This window comes from Schistocerca nitens, chromosome 2 (genome assembly GCF_023898315.1).
Source record: "Schistocerca nitens isolate TAMUIC-IGC-003100 chromosome 2, iqSchNite1.1, whole genome shotgun sequence".
Classification (NCBI taxonomy): Eukaryota; Metazoa; Arthropoda; class Insecta; order Orthoptera; family Acrididae; genus Schistocerca; species Schistocerca nitens.
The window spans coordinates 319078074-319103185 of record NC_064615.1 but is presented as its reverse complement, the minus strand read 5'-3'; the positions used below and the strand labels follow the sequence as shown (position 1 = coordinate 319103185).

The 25112-nt window shown below is 42.9% G+C and overlaps 1 protein-coding gene across 1 annotated transcript in view; it reads right to left on the bottom strand.

The window, feature by feature from the left end:
• The window catches only part of LOC126236098 (beta-catenin-like protein 1), a 96177-nt gene that overhangs the window by 56661 nt on the left and 14404 nt on the right, over positions 1-25112 (bottom strand). Inside the window, exons 2-4 of the mRNA XM_049945166.1 lie at positions 13554-13787; positions 11217-11323; positions 10803-10974 (exon numbers count right to left, since the gene is read on the bottom strand). Coding sequence (XP_049801123.1) covers positions 10803-10974; positions 11217-11323; positions 13554-13787 — 513 coding nt within the window. The remainder of the gene's footprint in view (positions 1-10802; positions 10975-11216; positions 11324-13553; positions 13788-25112) is intronic.

The following is a 25112-nucleotide window of genomic DNA, read 5'->3' as shown; positions in this document are numbered from 1 at the left end:
GTTTCATTTATCTCAGTCAGCGTCAGTAGTATCGTTGGTGTGTGTCGTTACGTGTTGACGTGAACGTTTAAGTTCAGTTCCTTTGCTCGTTTGTTTCGTTTTTTTCACTGCTAAAATGCTAACTATTGAAGAATGTGTATTTTTAGTTGAATAAGTGTTCAAAGCTAGTGGAGACAACACTCCCACATCGCGATACTGTGCGAGATTTGATTAACAAATTTTGAAGTACGGGTTCATTGACAGATGCACAGTGGTCGTCCTAGCATTTTGTCTGAAGATAAACTACTCGATATTTCCGATAAGATGTCCATGAGTCTGAACAAGTCAGTAAGAAAACTCACCCAGGAAATAGATATTAGTGTCAGAATGGCCCACACAGGAGTATGGAAAAAATTAGAACTTTTCCCATACAAGATGACAGTCGTGCAAGAACTGAAAAATACTGATCACGGCAAGAGACTGCATTATTGTCAATGGATCAAAAATTTCATTCAACAAAATGGAAGTGATATTCTTAATTAAACATTTTTCACTGATGAGGCATGGTTTCATTTATCTGGGTACATGAACTCACAAAATTCTCTTATGTGGAGTACTGCAAATCCATTGTGTATTCATGAGGAACCACTTCATTCTGTGAAAATAGGAGTTTGGATTGCAATTTCTAGACATTGGATTGTGGGCCCCATATTTTTCAACAAAACACTAAATGCACAACAATACTGCAGTGATATTCTATACCCTTTCATAGGAGAACTTGTGATAAGTGAAATACTGAACGATTATTTTCAACAAGATGGTGCAACCGCGCATACAGCTTGCGTTTCAGTGTCACTGGTTGCTGATGTTCTGGTGATCGCATAATTTCACAGGGACTTTGGCCTCCACGATTGCCTGACCTAACACCACCTGACTTTTTCTTCTGGGTTGCAGTGAAAGCAACTGTCCTTAAAAACCATCCAAAATCCATTGATGAATTGAAAACTGCAATATCCACTTTCACTGCTTCTATAACAGAAGAAATGTTAGAGCTTGTGCTTGGAAACATGATTTTTTAATTGAATTGTGTATTCAACAAGAGGGGGGGGGGGGGGGGGGACACTTTCAACATTTAATGTGAAAATTTGTAAGTAAAAATGAATATCCAATAAATTAATAACTTGTATTTCACTGAGTTTCATTTCGGTATATTCACTGCGGCATATGGCATGCGCGGCTAAAAGTCATATGGCACTTTTTGAACACCCCCTACAATTGTCTAAAAAATGAGACTGACAGGAAGTGAAAAATGGCTAAGCAGGAATGCCTAGAGGACAAATGTAAGGATTTAGAAGCATATATCACTAGGGGAAATATAGATGTTGCCTACAAGAAAATTAAAAAGGCCTTTAGAGAAAAGAGAAGCAGCTGTATGAATACCAAGAGCTTAGATGGAAAACCAGTCCTAGGCAGAGAAGGAAAAGCTGAAAGGTGGAAGGAGTATGTAGAGAGTCTATACAAGGGAGATGAACTTGAAAGCAATATTACAGAAACTGAAGTGGACATAGATGAAGATGAGATGGGAGATACGATACTGTGTGAAGAATTTGACAGAGCTTTGAAAGATTTACGATGAAACATGGCCCCTGGAGTACACAACATTCCGTTAGAACTGCTGATAGCCTTAGGAGAGCCACCCATGACAAAACTGTTCCATCTGGTGTGCAAGATGTATCAGACAAGCAAAATACTCACAGACTTCAAGCAGTATGTAATAAATTAAATTCCTGACAGGTGTGAAAATTACCAAACTATTAAACTAAGTCACAACTGCAAAACACTAACACGAATATTTTTACAAACAAATGGAAATACTGGTAGATGCTGATCTTGGGGAAGATCAATTTGGATTCTGAAGAAATGTAGGAACACACGAGGCAATACTGACCCTACAACATTCTCATAGAAGATAGGTCAAGGAAAGGCAAACCTGTGTTATAGCATTTGCAGACTTAGAGAAAGCTTTTCACAATGTTGCTTTCAAATTCTAAAAGTGCCAAGGGTAAAATACAGGGAGTGAAAGGCTATTTACAATTTGTACAGAAACCAGATGGCAGTTATAGGAGTCGAGAGGCATGAAAGGTTAGCAGTGGTTGAGAGGGGAGTGACACTGGGTTATAGCTCATTGCAGATGTTTTTCAATCTGTATACTGAGCAAGCAGTAAAGGAAACAAAAGGAAAATTTGGAGCAGGAATTCAGGTCCAGGGAGAAGAAATTAAAACTCTGAAATTTGCCGATGACATTGTAATTCTGCCAGAGACAATGAAGAACTTGGAAGAACAGCTGAATGGAATGGACAGTGTCTTGAAAGGAGGATATAAGATGAGCATTAACAAAAACAAAACAAAGGTAATGGAATGTAGTCTAATTAAATCTGGTGATGTTGAGAGGATTAGCTTAGGAAAAGACATACTAAAAGTAGAGTTTTGCTACTTGGGCAGCAAAATAACTGACGATGGTTGAAGTAGAGAGGGCATAAAATGTAGACTGTCAATGGCAAGAAAAGCGTTTCTGAGGAAGAGAAATTTGCTGGATTTAAATGTCAGGAAGTCTTTTCTGGAAGTATTTGTATGGAGTGTAGCTACGTATGGAACTGAAACATGAATGATAAACAGTTTAGACAAGAAGAGAATAGAAGCTTTTGAAATAAGGTGTTACAGAAGAATGCTGAAGATTAGATGGGTTGATCATGTAACTAATGAACAGAATTGGGGAGAAAAGAAATTTGTGGCACAACCAAATTAGAAGATGGGATTGGTTGGTAGGACTCAATCTCAGACATCAAGGGACCATCAATTCAGTTTCGAAGGGAAGTGTGGGGGGTAAAAACTGCAGAGGGAGACCAAGAGATGAATACAGTAAGCAAGTTCAGAAGGATTTAGGTTGCAGTAATTACTCAGAAATGAAGAGGCTTGCACAGGATACAGTTGCACGGAGAGCTGAATCAAACCAGTCTTCAGATTGAAGACCACAACAACAACATTGGAATCTTGAATCAAGCTAACCTGTTATCAGAAAAAAATGTGTTGCATTACTTACTAAAATCCCCTCGCAGAAAAGTGTACAAAAAAAAGTATACTCACAAAATTAAAAGGAAGTGTAGCATATTTACAAAACTTTTAATACCATGAAAGTAAATTGTAAAAATTAAAGTTTACTGCTTTCCGCAGATGAAAATACAAGGAAGTAACTGTGAGGAGAAATAACTAAGATGTAGAACAAAACTGATGTTCAAGCAAAGGAAATGACAGGTTTTAGACGATAAAAAATTCTATAGCAGCCAATTCCCTCGTTCATTCCTTCCTCCCCACTCCGTATTAATCTATTATTTTGCTTATCTTCCTTTTCCTACTTTTGAACTTCAGTCCCCAATCACAATTAAATTTTCATTTAACCTTAAATATCTGAATAATTTCTTTCATCTCATCACACATTTCTTCAATCTCTTCATCATCTGCACAGCTAGTTGATATATAAACTCATACTACCATGGTGGATGTTGGCTTCGTGTCTAACTTGGCTACGATAGTGGGTTCACTATGCAGTTCATAGTAGCTTACCATTATTCGTACTTTCTTATTCATCACTAGACCTACTACTGCATTACCCCTATTTGATTTTGTATTTATAATTATGTACTCACCTGTCTGGCAGTTCTGTTCCTCCTAACACTGAACTTCGCTAACTCCCTTAATGTTTAATTTCAACCTATCCATTTCCCTTTTTAAATTTTCTAACCCATCCGATTACGCTCCAAGCCGTAGAATGCCAGTTTTGTTTCTCTTGATGATGACATCCTTCTGCAGTAACATATTCCCCTATTTGGAGCTCTGGGCAAGGGCTACTGAAGCTGTCAACAACTAGAAGGTCAGTTTGAACAAAACATTACTTTATTATATATCTAAAAACACAGATGATGTGACTTCCGAACGAAAGTGCTGGCAGGTCGATATACACACAAACATACACACGAAATTCAAGCTTTCGCAACAAACTGTTGCCTCATCAGGAAAGAGGGAAGGAGAGGGAAAGACGAAAGGATGTGGGTTTTAAGGGAGAGGGTAAGGAGTCATTCCAATCCCGGGAGCGGAAAGACTTACCTTAGGGGGAAAAAAGGACAGGTATACACACACACACACACACACACACACACACACATATCCATCCGCACATACACAGACACAATCAGACATTCTGCTTGTGTCCATCCGCACATTCTGCTTGTGTCTGTGTATGTGTGGATGGATATGTGTGTGTGTGCGCGAGTGTATACCTGTCCTTTTTTCCCCCTAAGGTAAGTCTTTCCGCTCCCGGGATTGGAATGACTCCTTACCCTCCCCGGTAACACCCACATCCTTTCGTCTTTCCCTCTCCTTCCCTCTTTCCTGATGAGGCAACAGTTTGTTGCGAAAGCTTGAATTTCGTGTGTATGTTTGTGTGTCTATCGACCTGCCAGCACTTTCGTTCGGTAAGTCACATCATCTGTGTTTTTAGATATATTTTTCCCACGTGGAATGTTTCCCTCTATTATATACATTACTTTATTAGGCGCACTCCTGCCTTCCTATAACCTTGAAACTGTCTTATCCAGCCAGAATCTGAATCACAATGGAGCTAGGCCATTTTCGCACACAAAAATCACTGCAGGAGGAGGAAAAAAGTGATGGATGATGGGGAAAAAAAATCTTAGACCAACCACAGATTTAACTCTGGACCCTTGGATTATTAGTCTGACAACAAAAGGAGAAAAGTAAAGTAAGATAAAGTGTACAGTAAAAGGGTAACTGTTAACAGTTATACTGGTGCTCATGTAAGAAGGCTGCTGTGTGAAGCATTGCTTCTGCCTCTGACTCTCTTCAAGAAAAATTGTATAGTTGGAAATTACCACTGTCAGTTGTTAATGTAACCCTTTGAATCACCCACAATGAAAACTATTGTGGCTAAGAGCCCACAGCATGCTAAACTAACATGAACATCAATCCTAAATATTCTATTGTGTACCCCAAAGTGCATGTTACAGACAGATATGGCACAATGATGCTACTGCTTGGTGCATTATATAGTATACTGTTCATTGCCACTGCACATCACTTCACCACCCAACTTCTTAAGAGCACACATTTGCAAGAATAAGACACTCCAATTATAGTGAGTGGAGGGCAAGCGGAAGTGTACAGTAATGAAGGAAGAATTATTTTGCAAAATCACTGATGAAAGTGAGAATGAAAACTATCAAGAAATAAAATTTTGCTCTGCAGCCAGCTAACACAATTGCATGAAGAGCAAAAACCTGAACAATAAGACAATAAGAGCATGATCAGGAGCTACCCACTTAACAACATCTACATCTATACTCTGCAAACCACTGTGGGGTGCATGGCACAGGGTACATTCCATTGTACCAGTTATTAGGGTTTCTTCCTGTTCCATTCACGTATGGAGAATGGGAAGAATGATTGTTTTAATGCCTCTGTGCATGCATTTAAATCAAGTGCATTATATGTTAAGCTGCATGGTCTTCTTTGCTCTTGGACACAGTTTAGCGGTGCCCGTTCATCCTGGTGGACTGCTGGTTGGTAATCATATCAATATAAAAAGCTGTGCAATGATTGCAGCAGAGGCAGTAAATAACAAAGCTGCTTTCACAGGTGGCCCAGCCCCTGATGGGGTAGGATAAACCTGCGACAGGGCTGGAATAGGAAGTGCTGGAGTGTGGATTGGGCAGGTTTTGCACCTGGGTCTCACACAAGGATATGACCCTTGTGGCAAGGAGTTGGGAGTGGCATGGGGATGAACTAGGATGTTATGGTGGTTGGGTGGATGACTGAACCACATTAGGTGGGATGGCAAGTATGTAGGGTAGGATTTCCCTCATTTCAGGGCATTATGATAGGTAATCAAAACCCTGGCGAAGGATGTGGTTCATTTGCTCCAATCCAAGGTGGTACTGGATGATGGAGGAGACATTCTTTTGTGGCTGGTTCTTTGGGGTGGTAGGAGGATTGGGGGTGTGTGGGGAAATGACATGGATATCTGTTCGCAAACTAGGTGTGGGGGATAGTGCTTGTCTGTGAAGGCCTCGGTGAGGCCCTCAGCATACTGAGCAAGGAGTTTTTGTCACTGCAGATACATCGTCCCTGGGTATCCAGACTATATGAGAGGGATTTTTTGGTTTGAAAAGTATAACAGCTGTCAAAATGCAGGTACTGTTGAGGATTGGTGGGTTTAATGTGGACAGAGGTGCAGGTGGAGCCATCAGATGGGGGGAGGTCAACATCTAGGAAGGTGGCAGATCATGAAAATATCATCAATGAACAGACTAGGGATTTGGTGTTTTGGGAGGCTAGGAGGGTCTCCTCTCCATGGCCCAAAAACATAGGCATAGGAAAGTACCATGCAGATGCCCATCGCTGTGCCTTTAATTTGTTTATATACCTTCCCTTCAAATGAGAAGTAATTGTGGGTTAGGATAAAGTTAGTAAGGTGCATGAAGAATGAGGTAGTGGATTTGGAGTCTGAAGGACACTGGAAAAGTTAGTGTTCAATAGCAGTAAAACCATGGGCATGAGGGATGCTGATGTACAGGGAGGTGGCATCAACTGTGTCGAGTAGGCATCCACGAGGTAAAGGGGAAGGAAGTTGTTGGTGTCTTTGACGTGGGAGGCTAGATTACGGACAAGTGGTTGGAGGTGTTGGCCAAAGAGGGCTGATTTTCTTTCAGTGGGGGCACAACAACCAGCCACAATGGGGCATCCAGGATTGTTTGTGGATTTTGTGGAGCATGAAGAAGGTGTGTGTGCGCGGTGTCATAGAGGTGAGGAGAAAAATGGATTCAGGGGAGATGTTCTGGGAAGGGCCTAAGGCCTTAAGCAGGGATTGGAAGTTGTGTTGGACTTGCAGGATGGAATCACTCTGCATAGTTTATGGGTGAAGGAGTAATATGATTGGCGGAGGCCTTCTGCCAGGTAGTCAGGCTGATTATGTCAGGATTTGTTTTGAGGTTGTGTATAGCTGTTCTTTCTTCTACTAATAGGTTGGTGTTTTGAGGAAGGGACTTTGGGAAGGATGGTGAAGCTAAATTGGAGGTAAGGAATTCCTGGAAGGTGACCAGTGGGTGGTTAGGTGGTAGGGGGGCAGGATCATGATTGGATGGTGGTATGTAATGGAAGAGGCAGGGTTCAATTTTGGAATTAGGGCGGTTTTGGTTGGAGGGATTGGTGGCAAAAAAGTGCTCCCATTGCACGAATCACGAGAAGGAGAGTAAGTCTTTGACAAGTCTGGCATTGTTAAATTTAGGTGTAGGGCTACAGGTGAGGCCTTTGGATAGGACTGAAACTTGTGTGAAACTGGGGGTTGTGGTGGAAAGGTTAACAACAGCCTTAAGGAAATGTTTTGGGTCTGTATTTGGTGGAGAGTTGGTACGGAGTTTTAGGGGATGTGTCAGCTAGGCAGGGTGGACGAGGATAAACACTGTGGATATGATAGGGTTGGAGAGTGGTGCCTTGAACTGGCAGTAGGATGTCAGCAGGTTGGATAACTTATGGAGATGGTGTCTGGAATGCTCCTCCAGGTGCTGAAGCGCAAGAGATTCAGTTTCAGAGATGTGATGTATGGAGTACGGATTGCAGAGTAGTAGTACCTTGTGAAGGGAACAGAGATGGTTCTGGAATGCCTGTGCCATGAAGATGTGTTTTTGCAGTACCAAGTTTGTGAGAGCCAGGTACTGGCAGAATTTGAAAAGGTGTAGTTCATTGTGAAAGGAGGGGTGGGATCCAGTGAAAGGAATCTTTACAGTTAGGCCATCTGGGGGATTCCATGGTTCAGACAGCATTTGAGAAACAGGGTCTGGGACTTGGGTTTTAGACAGGGAAAAAGATACTTTCCTGAACTGGTGCAGAAAGATGCAGCAAGGGTCCCTTGTTGCAGGAATGGTGTAAAGGAAACAGGAATGACGCAGAAATGGGCAAAATAGATGTTGATGGTTGTGAGAGGAGCTAGATAAGCAAATAAGACACATAAAAATGCGTAAAATACATAAAGACACACAGAAACACGCACAGATACGTAAAAATACACATGTGCAGGAGTGGAAAACAAAATGCTAAAGTACGTCAGGTTGGGGGGGGGGGAACAGTATGTTACCGTAGGTTGAGGCTGAGGCTGGGATAATTATGTGAGCAGAGAATGTGTTGCAATGATAACTCTCATCTGCGCAGTTCAGACAGTATGTTACCGTAGGTTGAGGCTGAGGCTGGGATAATTATGTGAGCGGAGAATGTGTTGCAATGATAACTCTCATCTGCGCAGTTCAGAAAAACTAGTGGTTGAGAGAAAGATCGGTTTGTGAAGCAGACATTGAAATCCACACAACAGTTTCCACCCCATCTGTCCTATCATCTCCTTCCCATTCTCATCTCCCGCCCTGTTTATTTACAGCCCTCAACCAACAAATCCGCCTGTCTTTCTCCCACTCCTTTCCTTTTTTGGTCTTTTTTTTCCCCACCTCCCTGCCCTAACCTCCTGAGGCTGCGCCTGTTGGCAGTCTAGTCCCTGCACACTCCACTAGACAGCATTCGTCTCTCTCCCCACCCATACACTACTATCCCTTCGCCTTTCCCACCCTATCCAGACTGCTGCTTGCACCCCACATGATGTTGCATTCCAGCCTGAGATGCTGGAGTTACAAATCATATTTTTCATGACAAAAAAGAAGGAAAAAGAAAAAACATACACTGGGCTTACATGTTTAAACTTTACCACGGATGAAAATAGAGTGCAGTATTAAAAGAAAAAATATTATTCGGTCCTGCTTTAGAGAAATTAGATACTGTATCATATTTTGGCACCTTGCAGTGTACAAACAACAAAGATACAGTATTAAAAAGAAAATATTTTATTTCAAACTTTATTCTGCTTTAAAGAAATCAGATAATTTGGCTTGTTTCAATTCTCATGCATTAAATATATACACCTCATTTTGCAAACTTGTTAATGAATTCAGAACTTTTTCACTACAACTTGCTTTAGTGCCTGCACACATCGACTGCACTTAACACTTCATTTAAGTCATCATCTCCATTTCCACCTCTGTCACTTGAAGCACACATCAGCAATAATCTCATCATTCTGTAGTTCCGCACACATGGTGAGATTATGATCAAAATGTACAAACCTGACAAAATCTGCACCCTCTAGTAGAGCTAGCTCATTACCAGACATGACTTACCACATATGACTTCACCATCACCACCGGCACCATCAATCATCAGTGGCTGTCTCTTCAAGTCAGTCACCACCCTTAGACAAACAGTGTTTGGTGCTATCAAATGTTGAACCAGTTTATTTCTATAATTCACTTTAAAATTTGCAATAATGCCCACATCAAGCAGCTGTAGAACACTGTTACAGTTTAGAGGGAAAAATTCCACTCAACCATTTTGCAAAACTACTTGGGGGGAATGTGCTGCACATCTATTCATAAGAAGAACAATCCTCTTTCTTTCTTTCTCATTCTAATGTCCAGTTTTTTAACCACTTTCCCATAAAATCATAGCCATCTAAGAATTTTTGTTGATTCATATTCGCGGGTTTTAGCTTTACACCTACGAAACACCTCTGATTCTTAGATTTTGCTATCACAAGTGAGGAAAGTTTGTCAGATCCATCTGCAGTTTGTCATATCCATCTGCATTCATAGCAAGAAGAACTGTCATGCAAATTTTACTCTTGCTCCCTACAAAACATGAGTCACCCCTTTCAGCTAATGTTTTACTAGGAAGCAGACTGTAGAATATATTGGTCTTGTCACAGTTGAAGATGTTTTGAGGTTGAAAATCCCTTAAGATACCATGCAGAACTTCTTCAATCCAGTGTTGCACCATGACATTGTCCACTGGTTCTGATTCACCAGAAACTGTTCTCCCTGTGATTCGATGATTATCTTTAAATCCTTGTAACCATCCTGATGAAGCCTTGAAATCAGCAGTGATGTTCATACTTCTAACTAAATCTTCCACCTTCACTTTCAGCATGTCACCACTGATCAGTAGAGCTGCAGCCCATTTTTGTTGCAACCATCTAAAAAGTGCCTTTTCCAAATCTACGCATCTCCCTTCTCGTTGATGGCTGTGCTTTGTCAATTTTGCACCCAATTTTAAAACTTCATTCAAAATACTGTTTCTTCTGCTACTGGCTGTACATAGTGTTGTATAGGCAATTCTTAAATCTGAAGCAATTTCAGATGTTGTTATGTACGTATTAGCATCCACCTTTCTTTTATTGAAAACAACGGTGCCTGGAGTGCCTATGTTTCCATGTTGCTCACTCTGGTTAACTGTGTCTTTGTCCCTTGTCTCTGGGGCACTGTGCGCTCGCTGTATTTCCATACATCACCAAAATCAAGAAAAATATCACAGGACTTCTTTTCAAACAACAATACTTACTAGTTATGCAACACTCAATTTATTTCAGTGGAATTAGTTACATGAAACAGTGCATTACTTAAAACGGCATTATGTATATATACAGTTTAATTAACATGTTTTTACATTATATTTTGCTGGGACCAACAAAAATGTATGTATAAGTAAGAATTATGTAGAACAGAGTTACGTATAAATCACATTCAGCTGTAGCAGCAAAACTATTCCTTTGCTTTATTATTTAACTATACTGTGACTGGATTATTTTGTGATGAGTGAACAGCAAAGGCAACTGAAAGTAAATAAACAGAAAACATATCAACCTATACGTACATACATACCTGAAGTAAATCAACCACAGCCACTGACATGTCAGTATTTTCATGCGCTAGAAGTTCAAGCATGGAGGGAACGGCCTGCAGTTCAACCATGATAGGATATAAGTCAGGTACAGTAGCAATTGCATGCAGCTCTTGAATTGTTTCATGTAATTCTACCTCAGATTCCATAAATCTGTAAATAACCCAAAACATGACTAACCTGAATTTCAACATCTCGTCAATCCAAGTATGTCCTAAAAATGTATTCACAAAAATGGAAATTTAACAGACATAAAGCTACAACAATATTAAGTGTACTAGTGTGCTATTTCTTTGCCCTTCTATGTGACTGATTTTTTTTTACACACATTGCACAAAATGTGTTTTTGTAAGGACATTAAAATATATGAAAAAGTACTGTTACACCAATCATACTTTTCTGGCATGTCAGGAAATTTAATTCTCATTTCCTGATTTTTCAGTGCTCTCTTTTCAAATAGCAGAATCATCCGTTTTAGAGTTGCTTCATCAAGAGGCTCTCCCTGAAAAAGAGAAGAAATTTGGAAAGTTACATTTTTAACTCCTGGGCAGAGGGACATGTGACATATTTAGTCAGGTACAGCAATGGATATTTTCTAAAAAAGAAGTATTTCTCCAAGAAGGAAGTCTATTCTAAAAATATTTATAAGAACATGTGAGAAACTTATCAAAAATTTCAAGTTACCGAAGTACATGAAAAATGTTTTATCATCTGGTAACTATAGTCACGGCAATACGTTTAATTTGCAACTGAAAGATTACAGTTTACTTACACTTTTATGTTACTATACATTATTCTCCACAAACAAATGACAATTTTAGGTATCTTACATTTGTTTGAGGGACAATGCTGGACTTTTCCTGACTACTGATTGTAACTTAGGGGGAACTGATATTACGATCTGTGTCAATGCACTATACTTTCATTTCCAGCCAAGGTAGCACAATATTTTCCTAGATTTCTACCAAATAACAAACTGGTATCCAGAATGAAATTTTCACTCTGCATGGAGTGTGTGCTGGTATGAAACTTCCTGGCAGATTAAAACTGTGTGCTGGACCGAGACTCCAACTCGCGACCTTTTGCCTTTCGTGGGCATGTGCTCTACCAACTGAGCTACCCAAGCACAACTCATGCCCCACCCTCACAGCTCTACTTCCAATAGTACCTCGTCTCCTACTGTCCAAACTTCAAAGAAGCTCTCCAGTGAAGTCTGGAAGGTAGGAGACAAGGTACTGGCGGAAGTAGAGCTGTGAGGCTGGGGCATGAGTCGTGCTTTGGTAGCTCAGTTGGTAGAGCACTTATCCGCAAAAGGCGAAGGGTCCCGATTTCGAGTCTCTGCCAGCAAGTTTCTTAACAAACTGGTATGTTAGTGCTTGAATTGCTGGTAGTAACTGCATTGTTCTTCTTCTCAAACTGACCAAACAATGAAATTGTTAGGCACATAACGTAGTCAGCAACTTGGATAGAAAGAAGTGAAGTATTTTCTCATCAAATGTTTCCATAAACATATCTTCAATACTGGCAAGAGCAACACCATCCATGTGTTGGTAAATTTTATCTTTCAACTTTAATAAAAAGGCTGACACACATCACAGCACTATAAAAGCAATTTCCTTACGTAAACAAAGCTATTACAATGATACTTACAAATAAGTCCTAAAGTGAAATTCACTGGCCTTCTAAAACACAAAATACAGAGCACAATGATATTACCACCACAGATGCATAATTTAGCAAGAGTTAAATAGGTAAAATACTTCGATTAAGCTGCTTTTGGGTACACTTTCTGCACATTAGACACTTTACTACATTCAGATTCCAAGTAGGACATGTTGTATCACCAGTAGTCCTTCTTATGAAGTCTGCCTGAAGTATTATCAGAAAAATCAGTTTCCATGACAGACTACTGCGTGTTCTTTCACACATTTTACTGTTTCAGATTCCTGCTGTGAAAGTCTTCATCTAAGGCATGTGCGTTAATTTCACATCATGTATTCAACAATTTCTTCCTCACTTATGGTGTAAGATTGGTGAAGCTGCTCTGCATCCGGAAATTATCAATATTCTCTCACTCATAATTTCTGTCTTTGAACAGTATGGTACAAAAAATGTCAAATATCTTTCCACCATTAAGAGTTCACTATTATTTATGTCTCCTTTTCTTCTACATTGCATACATTGGATATTAAATAGTTTTTGAGACTATCTATGGGATTGCCAGTCAATATCAATTTTTCATTTGAGAAACCAATTTTCTGGTACTCTATCACATGCAGGGACAGTAGAAGATACGCTAACAAAGGTTATTTGTTTGGAATAAGCTGTGCACTGATGGATGAGACTCCAAAAAAATAGTCTCCACATAAAAAGTGAGTCTGATCTCCCTTAGCACATCAACACAATATGAGATGCCATGCCAGTAAGCCTAAACTCCATTCAAGTTTCCTTGTAATTGACAGATTTTGGTGTTGATGGGACAGTGTTGCCAGTGTGCAGCCAACAAAGCTTCACAAGGCACTGCTTGTAATTACAAAACAGGCAACACAGTGAGTATGTGGTGCTTGAGAAAGAACTACAATTGGCTGCTGGCAGGCCCCTATCTCTTGACTCGCTGTAACGTCAATCACAAAGTAATTTCAATCGGAGTACAGTTATGAACTTAACATTAAACCTAAATATTTGATCAGGTTTGATGTAAGTTAACACTGTTAATAGAACTTATTACTTACCTCAACTGTTTCAGTCTCCACTAGTTTCAATATTTTCTCCCTTTCTTCTTCAGTGATATCAGGATTTAGTATTTCCTGAGGTTTCTGTATTTTCTTTTGTTTATCAGACCTGTCTATTTCAATTTGGTTATTCTTCGACACCGATACCTTTTTTATTTTACGGTGCCTTTCAAATTCATTTTCGTAGTCTTCTTCTTCATCATCATCCTGGAGACGCTTTGGAGTGTTTGGAGGCTGAAAGTACATTCATTTGATAATTCACTTACATAATGACCTATATTAATACTTTTCACACACACATATATACTAATGGCTTGAGGTTTCTCAGAGAAGAGTTTCTTTGCCTAGATTTGAGCCAGGAGGAGCTGATAAGCTCTTTGGATTATAATATTATATTACACATCACATCAGAAGGTAGTTTATGAAGAGACAGAGAGAATGATAGTGAAGCACAGAGAAGAAGAGGGCCACTTATTTGAGTTGGCAGAGAAAAAGACACCTTCCACATTGACAATTCTTACGAAGTGCTTCTGCAGACAACAATGGAATAAATTTTATTGTACACTGAAGAACAGTTATCTGTGTCCAAGAGTAAACATCTAGAATAGAGCCAGTGATGTACTTACACGTTTCGTGGAGGAATGTTGTCAGTGCTTGCATTAGGTATGATGGAAACAAAAGAAGGTGGCTTAGCTGTTTAAGTTACACAGCCAATGACAGAATAGCAGGCAGACACCCAGTGTTTTGAAGTAATAAATTTGGAAGAAAGGGTGAAACATTGCGATAAATGAGATTTATAAATTTAACTGCTCATTGTTTGAGTTGCAGCTATTTAGAACTATGCTAGTTTCTGCAAGCCAAGGATAGTGTTACAACCCATGATATATTCAAAAACCAGTGAAATATTTCTCTGTTGTGTTGCAATGCAATCAATCTGTGCGAACACACGGTGAAAGTGGATCAATGTTTTTTAATTAAAAATCATGGGAGGAGGCAGGTAGATCAAAGTTTTTTGATTAAATCATGAGAGAAGGTAAGTAGATCAATGTTTATTAATATATCAAACATATGACTCTGTTATTGATAAACAATGATCCACCTACTTATTCCCTTGATTGAATTAAAAAAAACACTGATCCACTTACTCAAAATGATTCCATCTACACAAACCAGAGTCATTTCATCACCACATTTGATACATTTTCATGTCTCTGCAATTAATCTGTGAGACATGCACCAATGGACGACACTGCCGTGCAGAACCAAATCACTTAAATCAGTCAACCTTATAACACTCACTGCCATAATCACAAAATATTTCTCTCGAAACTCACAAACAAGTCATAAAACTGCAAACTAGACAGTTGTTTCAATTTCGGCGCTAGAAATACATTGCCTCTGTTCTCACTTCTCTCTGGTTATGTCAAAGAATCATCTCCATGGTTATGTAAAACACGTGTTGCCAACCTACAATACATAAGCACTGCCGTGACTGCCACTTCCCCTCATCTACGCTTATTTTGTTAATGTACCCAGCATTTGGGGTGATGCATGCACAGAACCAAAATGTAGGTTGCCTACCAAAGTAGCAAGCACTGTAATACCATTTAACAGTTGATAATGTATACACCACCTTAGCATGCAATTAAATTGGATATCACAATAGTTACAGGTTTTTGGCATGCTTTATGAGCAGAAAAGTACATCAGGAACTGTGAAATGGAATACAATAGTTAAAAAGTTTGAAGATTTTAATAGTCTGATCTTCGATAAGCTGCAGCATGCTCATTTTCTACACAATGAATTAAATACGCTGGCTAACAATAAAAATAATTTTTCAAAAAAACTTGAAATAATTTTTGCCTGGCAACTACAATTCCCATTCAGAAGAATATACATTATACTGCATCTCAACACTTCACAGTCATCACCATAGCAGATCTACAGCTTACAGTAGTTGAAGACTACATGCAGTCACTACTTACGGGGCTGTATTACAGAGCTCTATGGACATGGAAAAATTTAGCCCATACACATGTATACAGTGAAATGTATATAAAAAAGAGAAATGTTACCACAATGAGTATGGCACATAAAAAATTAATGAATGGTCTCTCTTAATAAGTACATGTAAACAAAACAGTTAAATATTTCTGTAAGGTTCTACAGCACATGGCACCGAGCAGAGAATACGTAAAAGTTCATTTTGACAACTGTACGCAATAGCTGCTTCTGTGAATTTAGATCCATTCCTTACATATGTGTAAGTCATTTTACTTGAGCTACTCACACTCACTAGCAACATGAAAAAAGGCTACACATGAATTACAAAGGTTGCAAACTATGAGTACACTCTGTCCTATAAACTAATATTATCTTAGGTAAATATATTTTCCAGTGGGCTCTTTATTCACCTAACAGTACCTATCACATGTCAGCGGCAGCGTGTTTATGCTTCCATTAAAATTTCATTGTGCAATGGACTGCATATGTTAATAAATTAATTTAACTGATGTTAGGAAAATATTGCGAACCAAATGTGATAATCAATACATATCTTTCTGGTTAGTGATATAGGTGTACAACAGCTATCAGCAATACTGGATGATGTCACAAATTTTTTAGGATGGTGGAGAATGATAAATGTATCAATTTGAGGTAAGGATACCTGTACCAGAAACGAATGAGTTGAAAGTTATAAGCAAAAAGCACTCTGATACCTCCGACAGTGAAAGACGTGTACTGGTACATAATGTTAATGCTGAGATTGTAGTGTAGGCAATTTTCAGACATGGTAGTATGGACCAAAACAAGGAAAAAAGTCCAGTAAACATGGTCTCTAAAATACCTCAGGAGCTATGAGCACTCGTTCATCTTCGCTACTGGGAAACATCATCACAGAATCATCCTGTATACACATACATCTACAGGCACAGGTGCCTACAACTTTGATGCTTTGTAGTGTTGTTGGTTGAAGATTCCACACATCGGTCCCTATTCAAAATATTATGTACTCACTCCCCTCTATAAGTCCTAGTAGTTTGTAATGGGAATTTTCAAACACCCTGTATTAGGGCAGTCAAACACAAATGAGACAGATGGAAAAAAAGTAAATAAACTATTTATTATTTCAAAAGTAATTATCATAACTACTGATACATTCATCCTACTGTGAGACAAGGCGGCCAGTGCCTCCATGGAAATATGTTTGCAGTCTCCTACGGAACAACAATTGTACCCACGCATGCACCTCTTCATCTGAAGCAAATTGGCAGCCACGAATGTCTTTCTAATGTCGGCTCCACAAACAAGGAAATCACATGGTGAGAGATTGGAACTACATGGAGGATGAGTAAGGGATTCCTAACTAAACTCCTGCAGCATACACAAAACAACCTTTGCAACAATACAGTATATTGTAGGAACTCAGAATGAACAGAGTACAGCAGGACTGAATTTCTTTTGCTCGCAGGTGTATGAAATGTAATCACACAGATACAATTTAGCACAATTCTGAGGATCTAAAATACTCTTTTGTTTCGTTTTCATTATGAGAATTTGAATTACGTAACTCTAAACATCAATTTAGAACTGTTTTATAATGAAATGAAAAAATCAAAACCAATACTTTCCTTGGTGTAGACACACACGACTGCACGGAAACTGACTTACCACCCCTACCTGACTGGTTGGCTGGTTAGTTTAAAGGAGAGAGGGAGGGGAAGGGACCAAACTGTGAGGTCATCGGTCCCTTGTTCCTGGTAAAATAAATACACAATGGAAAGAAGAAAAGAAAGAAGATATACAGCACAATAACAGGTGAATGGAAGAACCAGAAGAACAACAGAAGGACAACCAGCACTACTATGGACAAAACAGGAAAAGAAAAACCAAGGAGAGAATCAAGAAACAGGTAGAAGGGATAAAAACAAGAGAGCACATGACTGTGGCTGGCCAACCACAAGAATAAAAAGGAAAAGCCAGCCACTCTGCGATACATTAACACATCCAGCCTAAAAGCATTAGAGTGGAGAACACAAAGGACATGCACGAAAACTTACGTAGAATGATAAAACCCACCGTCATGTATAAAACGTAAAACTAAATTATCCAATGAGGCACTGTCAGCTAAAATTAATGGCAACAAGCCCAGTAACTGAAGAGTCCTTCGCAGCCAAAGGACAGCTCACCAAGATGTGGGCCACTGTCAGCCGGGTGCAGCACCGACACTGGGGTGGATCGTCACGGCACAGGAGGCAGCCGTGTGTCACCTAAGCGTGGTCAATGCGGAGCTGACAGAGAACCACAGAGTCCCTGCAAGAGGCCCGTGTGGAGGTCTTCCACACATTTGTAGTCTCCTTAATGGCACGCAGATTGTTGTGCATACTGAGGTTATGCCATTCCGTCTCCCAAAGCAGCAAAACATTAGGGCGTTGTATTGACCGCAGCTCAGTTGCAGAGAAGCCCATCTCCATAAGTGGTTTCCGCGTAGCCTCTTTGGCCAGTCTGTCGGCAAGTTCGTTGACTGGGATTCAGTCGTGACCTGGGGTCCAGACAAACACCACTGAACGACTGGACCATTCCAGGGCATAGATGGACTCCAGGATGGGCGCTGCCAAAGGATGACGAGGGTAGCACTCGTCGATAGCTTGTTGTCTGCTCAAGAAGTCAGTACACAGAAGAAACGACTCCCCATGGCATGAACAGGTGGTCTCAATAGCATGAGATATAGCCACCAGCTCGACAGTGAAAACATTACAGCCATCGGGCAAGGAATGCTGTTCAATATATCCTCCATGGACATACACAAAGCCGACGTGGTCATAACCATCAAGCCATCGGAGTAAACCACTTCATGGCCTCGGTACATGTCAAGAATCGAAAGGAAGTGGCAATGGAGAGCTGCAGGGTTCACTGAGTCCTTTGGGCCATCTGAAAGGTCCAGACAAAGCCGTAGCCTAGGTGTACACCATGGAGGTGTATGAGAATGGACCTCAAGTATAGGTGGTAAAGGCAAGAACTCCAGTTCAGAACAAAGGGATCGGACACGAACTGCGACTGCAAGCTCTGACCTGGTGCCACTGATGCAGGAGACGAACCACCATGGGTGTGAAAAGGAAATGGTAATTTGGATGTGCAGGAGAACTATGAACGTGTGCAACGTAACTGGCCAGCAATTGTGCAAGCCAAACCTGCAATGGAGGGACTCTGGCCTCCACCAGGACACTGGCCACTGGACTTGTCCTAAAAGCTCCTGTCACTAGGCAAATGCCACAGTGGTGCACTGGGTCAAGTAAACACAATGCTGAGGGTGCGTCAAACCATAAACCAGACTCCCATAGTCAAGGTGGGATTGAACAAGGGTTCTGTATAGCTGCAGCAGCGTCGATCTGCACCCCAGTTGGTGTTACTCAGGCAGTGGAGGGCATTGAGGTGCTGCCAGCACTTCCACTTAAGTTGACGAAGGTGAGGAAGCCAAGTCAATTGGACGTCGAAAACCAGTCCTAAGAACTGGTACATCTCCACTACAGTGAATGGACTGTCATTAAGGTAAGTCCATAACACATGACTTTGCAGCAAAAAACTGGAAACTGTGGGCTAGGGCCCGTGACTGCACCTTGTGGATGGCTCCCTGTAGGTGCTGCTCAGCTACACCAGTACTGGTGGAGCAATACAAATGCATAAGTCATCTGTACATGGAAAGTATGAAGCGACATGAAATTTTGCATAAAAATAGGGAGCGGGCCTTGGAGACCCCGCTTGTATAATGTGGCAAGGATATGATGTCGCCAAGTCATGTCGTACGCTTTTCGTAAATCAAAAAAGACGGCAACCAGGTGTTGGCGTCTGGAAAAGGCTGTTCGGATGGCAGATTCGAGGAACACAAGATTATCAATGGTAGAGCGACCCTGGCAGAACTCAACCTGACATGAAGCCATATAGGCCACGTGACTCCAGGACCCAACCCAACCGCCGACACACCATATGTTCCAGCAGCTTACAAAAAACGTTGGTGAGGCTGATAGCTATCCACATCAAGCGGGTTTTTACCGGGTTTGATCACCGGAATGAAGGTGCTCTACCCGTCATTGCGATGGAGAGATGCCACCGCACCAGATCCTGTTGAATACGACTAGGGGGTGCCGCTTGTAGTAGGATGAGAAATGTTTAATCATCTGACTGTGGACCCGATCTGGCCCAGGAGCAGTGTCCGGGCAATGTGCAAGGACACTAGGAGCTCCCACTCTGTAAATGGGGCATTATAGGATTCACTGTGGCATGTAGTGAACGAGAGGACTTTCCCTTCCAGCTGCCGTTTGAGAGTGCGAAAGGCTGGGGGGTAATTCTCCGATGCAGAGGCTCAAGCATAGTGCTCGGCAATCGCAATTGCATCAGTAGATAACACGCCATTTATGTTAACACCGGGAACACCTGTTGGGGTACCCGAAAACACGTTTGATCCTTGCCCGGACTTGGAAGGTGACGTATGGCATCCAATGGTCGAGACGTATCTCTCCCAACACTCCTGCTTCCGTTGTTTGATAAGTTGGCGAACACAGCCATGGAACCGTTTAAAGGCTATGAGGTGCTCCAGAGAAAGGGTGCTGCTTATGCCACTGTAGAGCTCGCCTACACTCGATAACTGGTTCAGTGACTTCCGGTAATCACGAAGGGACTGCCTTTCACCGGGGGCAACCCAAAGAACGAGGGATCGCGTTTTCTGCCACAGAAATGATTGTTGAAGTCACATGCTCAACCATCACATTGATGTTCCCTTGTGGGGGAGAACAACGGTGACAGCAGAGGTGAAAGTTTGCCAGTCCCCCTTGTTTAAAGCCCATCGGGGCAGGCATCCGTGTGCTTGATGGCGGGTCAGTGACAGCAAGATGGAGAAGTGGTCACTACTACACAGGTCGTCATATGCTCTCCAGCGGATAGATGGGAGAAGTCCTGGGCTGCAAATGGATAAATCAATGGCCAAGTAACTACCATGAGCCACATTGAAACGTGTGGCGGCCCCAGTATTTAAGAGGCAGCAGTCGAACTGAGACAGTAAAGTTTCGACATCTCTGCCTCAACCAGTAAGCACGGTGCCACCCCACAAGGGGTTCTGGGCTTTGAAGTCTCCCAAAGGTAAGAAAGGTTTAGGGAGTTGATCGATCAGTGCAGCTAACACATTCAGGGGTACTGCACCATCTGGAGGAAGATATACATTGCAGACAATTATTTCCTGAATTGTCATTCTGACAGCCACAGCTTCAAGATGGGTTTGAAGGAGCACAGTTTCACTACAGACTGAGTTTAGGACATAAACGCAAACTCCACCTGACACTCAATTATAGTAGCTACGGTTCCTGTAATATCCCTTATAGCTGCGGTGGGTAGGGGTCTGATTTTCGGGAACCAGGTTTCCTGGAAGGCAAAGCAGAAAGCAGGTGTAAAGCTGAACAGTTGCCATAGCTCAGTCAGGTAGTGGTAAAAATCGCCGCAATTCCAATGGAGGATGACATCATCGTGAGACTGGGAAGGTTGGTTGGTTGGTTTGTAGGATTGAAGGGACCAGACTGCTATGCTCATCGGTCCCTTTTTGCAAAAACTTCAAACACCCACACAGAATAAAAACGAACAATGGAGGCGACAAGAGACGACACAGGACAAGAAAGACTCCGACAGAGACCAGACAAAAGGAATTAAAATCACACAGGGTGTGACAGAGGTTGGCCAACCATAGAGACAAAAAAGGAAAAGCCAACCACCCAGAAACACACTAAAAAAAAACCAGTCTAAAATTGCACGCCAAAGGCCAGACTCAACACAAAAAACGACAAACAGATTAAGTGATAAAAGCCCCCTGCCCGAATAAAATGCAAAAGTAAGCCTGCCATAGCAGTGTCATCTGTTAAAAGGGCAGGGAGCGTTTCAGGCAGTGCAAACGTCTGCCTGAGCACAGTTAAAGGGAGACAGGCCAACAAAATGTGGACCACTGTCAAAGCCGACCCGCAGCGACACAGAGGCAGGTCCTCACAGCGCAGTAAATGGCTGTGTGTCAAGCGGGTGTGGCCAATGCGGAGCTGACAAAAGGACAACTGAGTCCCAGCGAGTGGCTCGCATGAATGACCGCCACACATTCGTCGTCTCCTTGATAGGACGGAGTTTGTTTGGTGTGGTCAGGTTGCGCCATTCAGTGTCCCAAATCTCGAAATATTTGCGGCTTGAGACTGCTTGCAAATCAGTTTCCGGGAGGCCAATGTCCAGAGGTGGTTTACTGGTGGCCTGTTTGGCCAGGCGGTCAACATGTTCATTGCCCGGTATCCCAACATGGTCTGCGGCAGTCCAAATGAAGGTCACTGAGCGTCCACTCCTGTAGAGGGCATTAAGAGACTCCTGGATGAATAATACCAAGGGATGCCTGGGGAAACACTGGTCGAGGGCTTGTAGGCTGCTTAAGGAGTCACTACAAATGACATAGGACTCACCAGAGCAGGAGCAGATATATTCAAGAGCGTGACCGATGGCAACCGGCTCTGCAGTGAATACACTGCAGCCAACCAGCAAGGAGCTTTGTTCTGTATGGTCAATGTGAGCGTAAGCAAAGCCAACAAGACCGTCGACCAGGGAGCCATCAGTGTAGATGACGTCTGAGCCCCCAAACTCGCCAAGAACAGAGAGGAAGTTCCGGTGGAGGATTTCAGGTGGGACTGAGCCTTTGGGGCCAAGCAATAGGTCCAGCTGAAGCTGCGGCCAAGGCATTGACCATGGAGGGGTACGGAAACGAGTCTGCAGGAAAGGCAGTAGGGGGGAAGCGTCAAGGTCTTGAAGAAGTGACCGGACACAGACAGCTAAGGGATTTCCAGTTCTGGGCTGCCGTTGTGGGAGATGGACCGCCGTGGTGGGGAAAAGAAGACAGTAATATGGGTGGCGAGGTGAACTGTGGACATGTGCGGCATAGTTTGCGAGCAATAGTGGCCACTGGAGCCGCAATGGAGGGACGCCCGCCTCCACAAGGAGGCTGTTCACAGGGCTAGATCGAAAGGCTCCCATAGCGAGGTGAACTCCACAGTGGTGGACAGGGTCTAGTAGATGCAGTACAGAAGGGGCGACTGAACCATACACCACATTTCCGTAATCAACACCGGACTGCACAACCGCTTGGTACAGCCGCAATAGTGTACGCCGATCAGCACCCCATTCGGTGTGGCTCAGGCACCGAAGGAGATTGAGATGCCGCCAGCACTTGTCTTTAAGCTGACGAATATGGGGAAGACAACTTAAGCGGGCATCGAAGACCAGTCCCAGGAAGCGGTAAGTCTCCACTACATCTAGTAGTTGGTCATCGAGGTAAAGTTCGGGATGGGGGTGGACGTTACGGCAGCGACAGAAGTGCATCACAAAGTTTCGGCAGCTGAAAACCGGAAGCCGTGGTTGAGGGCCCATGACTGAGCCTTCCATATAGCTCCCTGCAGACGGCGTTCAGCTACAACAGTAGAAGAGGAGCAGAAAGAAATACAAAAATCATCAGCATAGAGGAGGGGAGAGACTGACGATCCTACTGAGAGCACAAGACCATTGATGGCAATTAGAAAGAGTGGGACGCTCAGGACAGAGCGATGCGGGACCCCATTCTCTTGTGTATGGGGAGCGTTATGAGAAGCACCAACGCGAACTCGGAAAGTGCGATAGGATAAAAAGTTCTGTTTAAAAATCGGGAGTGGTTCCCGAAGACCCCACTCATGCAGAGTAGCGAGAATGTGGTGTCACCAAGTCGTATCGTTGACCTTTGTGAGATCGAAAAAGACGGCGATGAGGTGTTGTCGCCGGGAAAAGGCTGAGCGAATGGCAGACTCCAGGTACACCAAGTTGTCGATGGTGGAGCGTCCGTGGTGAAAACCGCCCTGGGACGGAGCCAGGAAGTTCCGAGACTCAAGGAGCCAATTCAACCGACGGCTCACCATGCGTTTGAGCAAATTGCAAAGAACGTTGGTGAGGCTAATGGGGCGGTATCTGTCCATCTCAAGTGGGTTCTTGCCAGGTTTCAGAATGGGGATTACGATGCTTTCCCGCCATTGCGATGGGAACTCACCCTCAACCCAGATACGGTTGTAAAGGTCTAGGAGGCGCCGCTGGTAGTACACTAAGAGGCGTTTGAGCATCTGACAGTGGATGTGATCAGGCCCGGGAGCTGTATCAGGGCAAGCAGCTAGGGCACTTTGCAATTCCCACTCACTGAACGGAACATTGTACGATTCAGGGTGGCGCGTATGAAAGGAAATGCTCTGACGCTCCAACCGCTCTTTCAGGGAGCGGAAGGCCAGCGGGTAATTTGCAGAAGCAGTACACTGAGCAAAATGCTCTGCTAAGTGGTTCGCAATGGTGTCGAATGTAGTACAGACTGCTCCATTCAGTGAAAGCGCAGGAACACTGACGGGGGTCCGATAGCCATAGAGTCGCCTAATCTTGGCCCAAACCTGTGATGGAGAGGTACGGAGGCCAATGGTAGAGACATATCTTTCCCAGCACTCCTGCTTGTGTTGGCAAATGATGCGGCAGGCCCGCACACGGAGCCGTTTAAATTCGATGAGGTGTTCTAATGAGGGATGCCGCTTGTGACGCTGGAGCGCCCGCCTGCGATCTTTAATTGCCACAGCGATCTCAGGTGACCACCAAGGCACAGTCCTCCGCCGAGGGGACCCAGAAGAACACGGAATGGCAGATTCTGTGGCGGTAAAGATGCCGGTGGTGACCGAGTGAACCACCGCATCAATGGCGTAATTGGAAAGAGGCGCAATAGTGGCAATGGAGGAGAACAAGTCCCATTCAGCCTTATTCATAGCCCATCTGCAGGGGCGCCCAGAAGAGTGACGCTATGACAGTGACAGAAAGATCGGAAAGTGGTCACTACCGCACAAGCCGTCGTGCACACTCCAATGGAGAGACGGTAAGAGGCTAGAGCTGCAGATCGAAAGGTCGACTGCTGAGTATGTGCCAAGCGCCACACTGAAATGTGTGGAGGCACCATCATTTAAAAGGGAAAGGTCGAGCTGTGCCAATACATGCTCAACGGTGCTGCCTCGGCCTGTTGCCACTGATCTATCCCACAGAGGGTTATGGGCGTTGAAGTCGCCCAGTAACAGAAAAGGTGGTGGCAATTGGGCTATCAGTGCTGCCAGGACATGCCGCAGGACATCACCATCCGGAGGAAGATACAGACTGCAGACAGTAATAGCCTGAGGCATCCACACCCAAACAGCGACAGCCTCTAAAGGTGTTTGTAGAGGGGACAGACTCGCTGTGAAGGGAGTGAAGGACGTAGATGCAGACGCCACCAGATACCCTTTCGTAAGTTGCCCGGTTCCTATAATACCTCCAACAGCCACACAGGGCAGGGGTTCGCATTGCCGGAAATCAAGTTTCTTGAAGAGCAATGCAGAGGAAAGGATGAAGGCTGAGAAATTGTGTGAGCTCAGCAACATGGTGGAAAAAATCGCTGCAGTTCCACTGGAGGATGACATAGTCTATGGCCGAGAAAGGCGTGAGGGGACCGAGGAGGCAAATTACGCC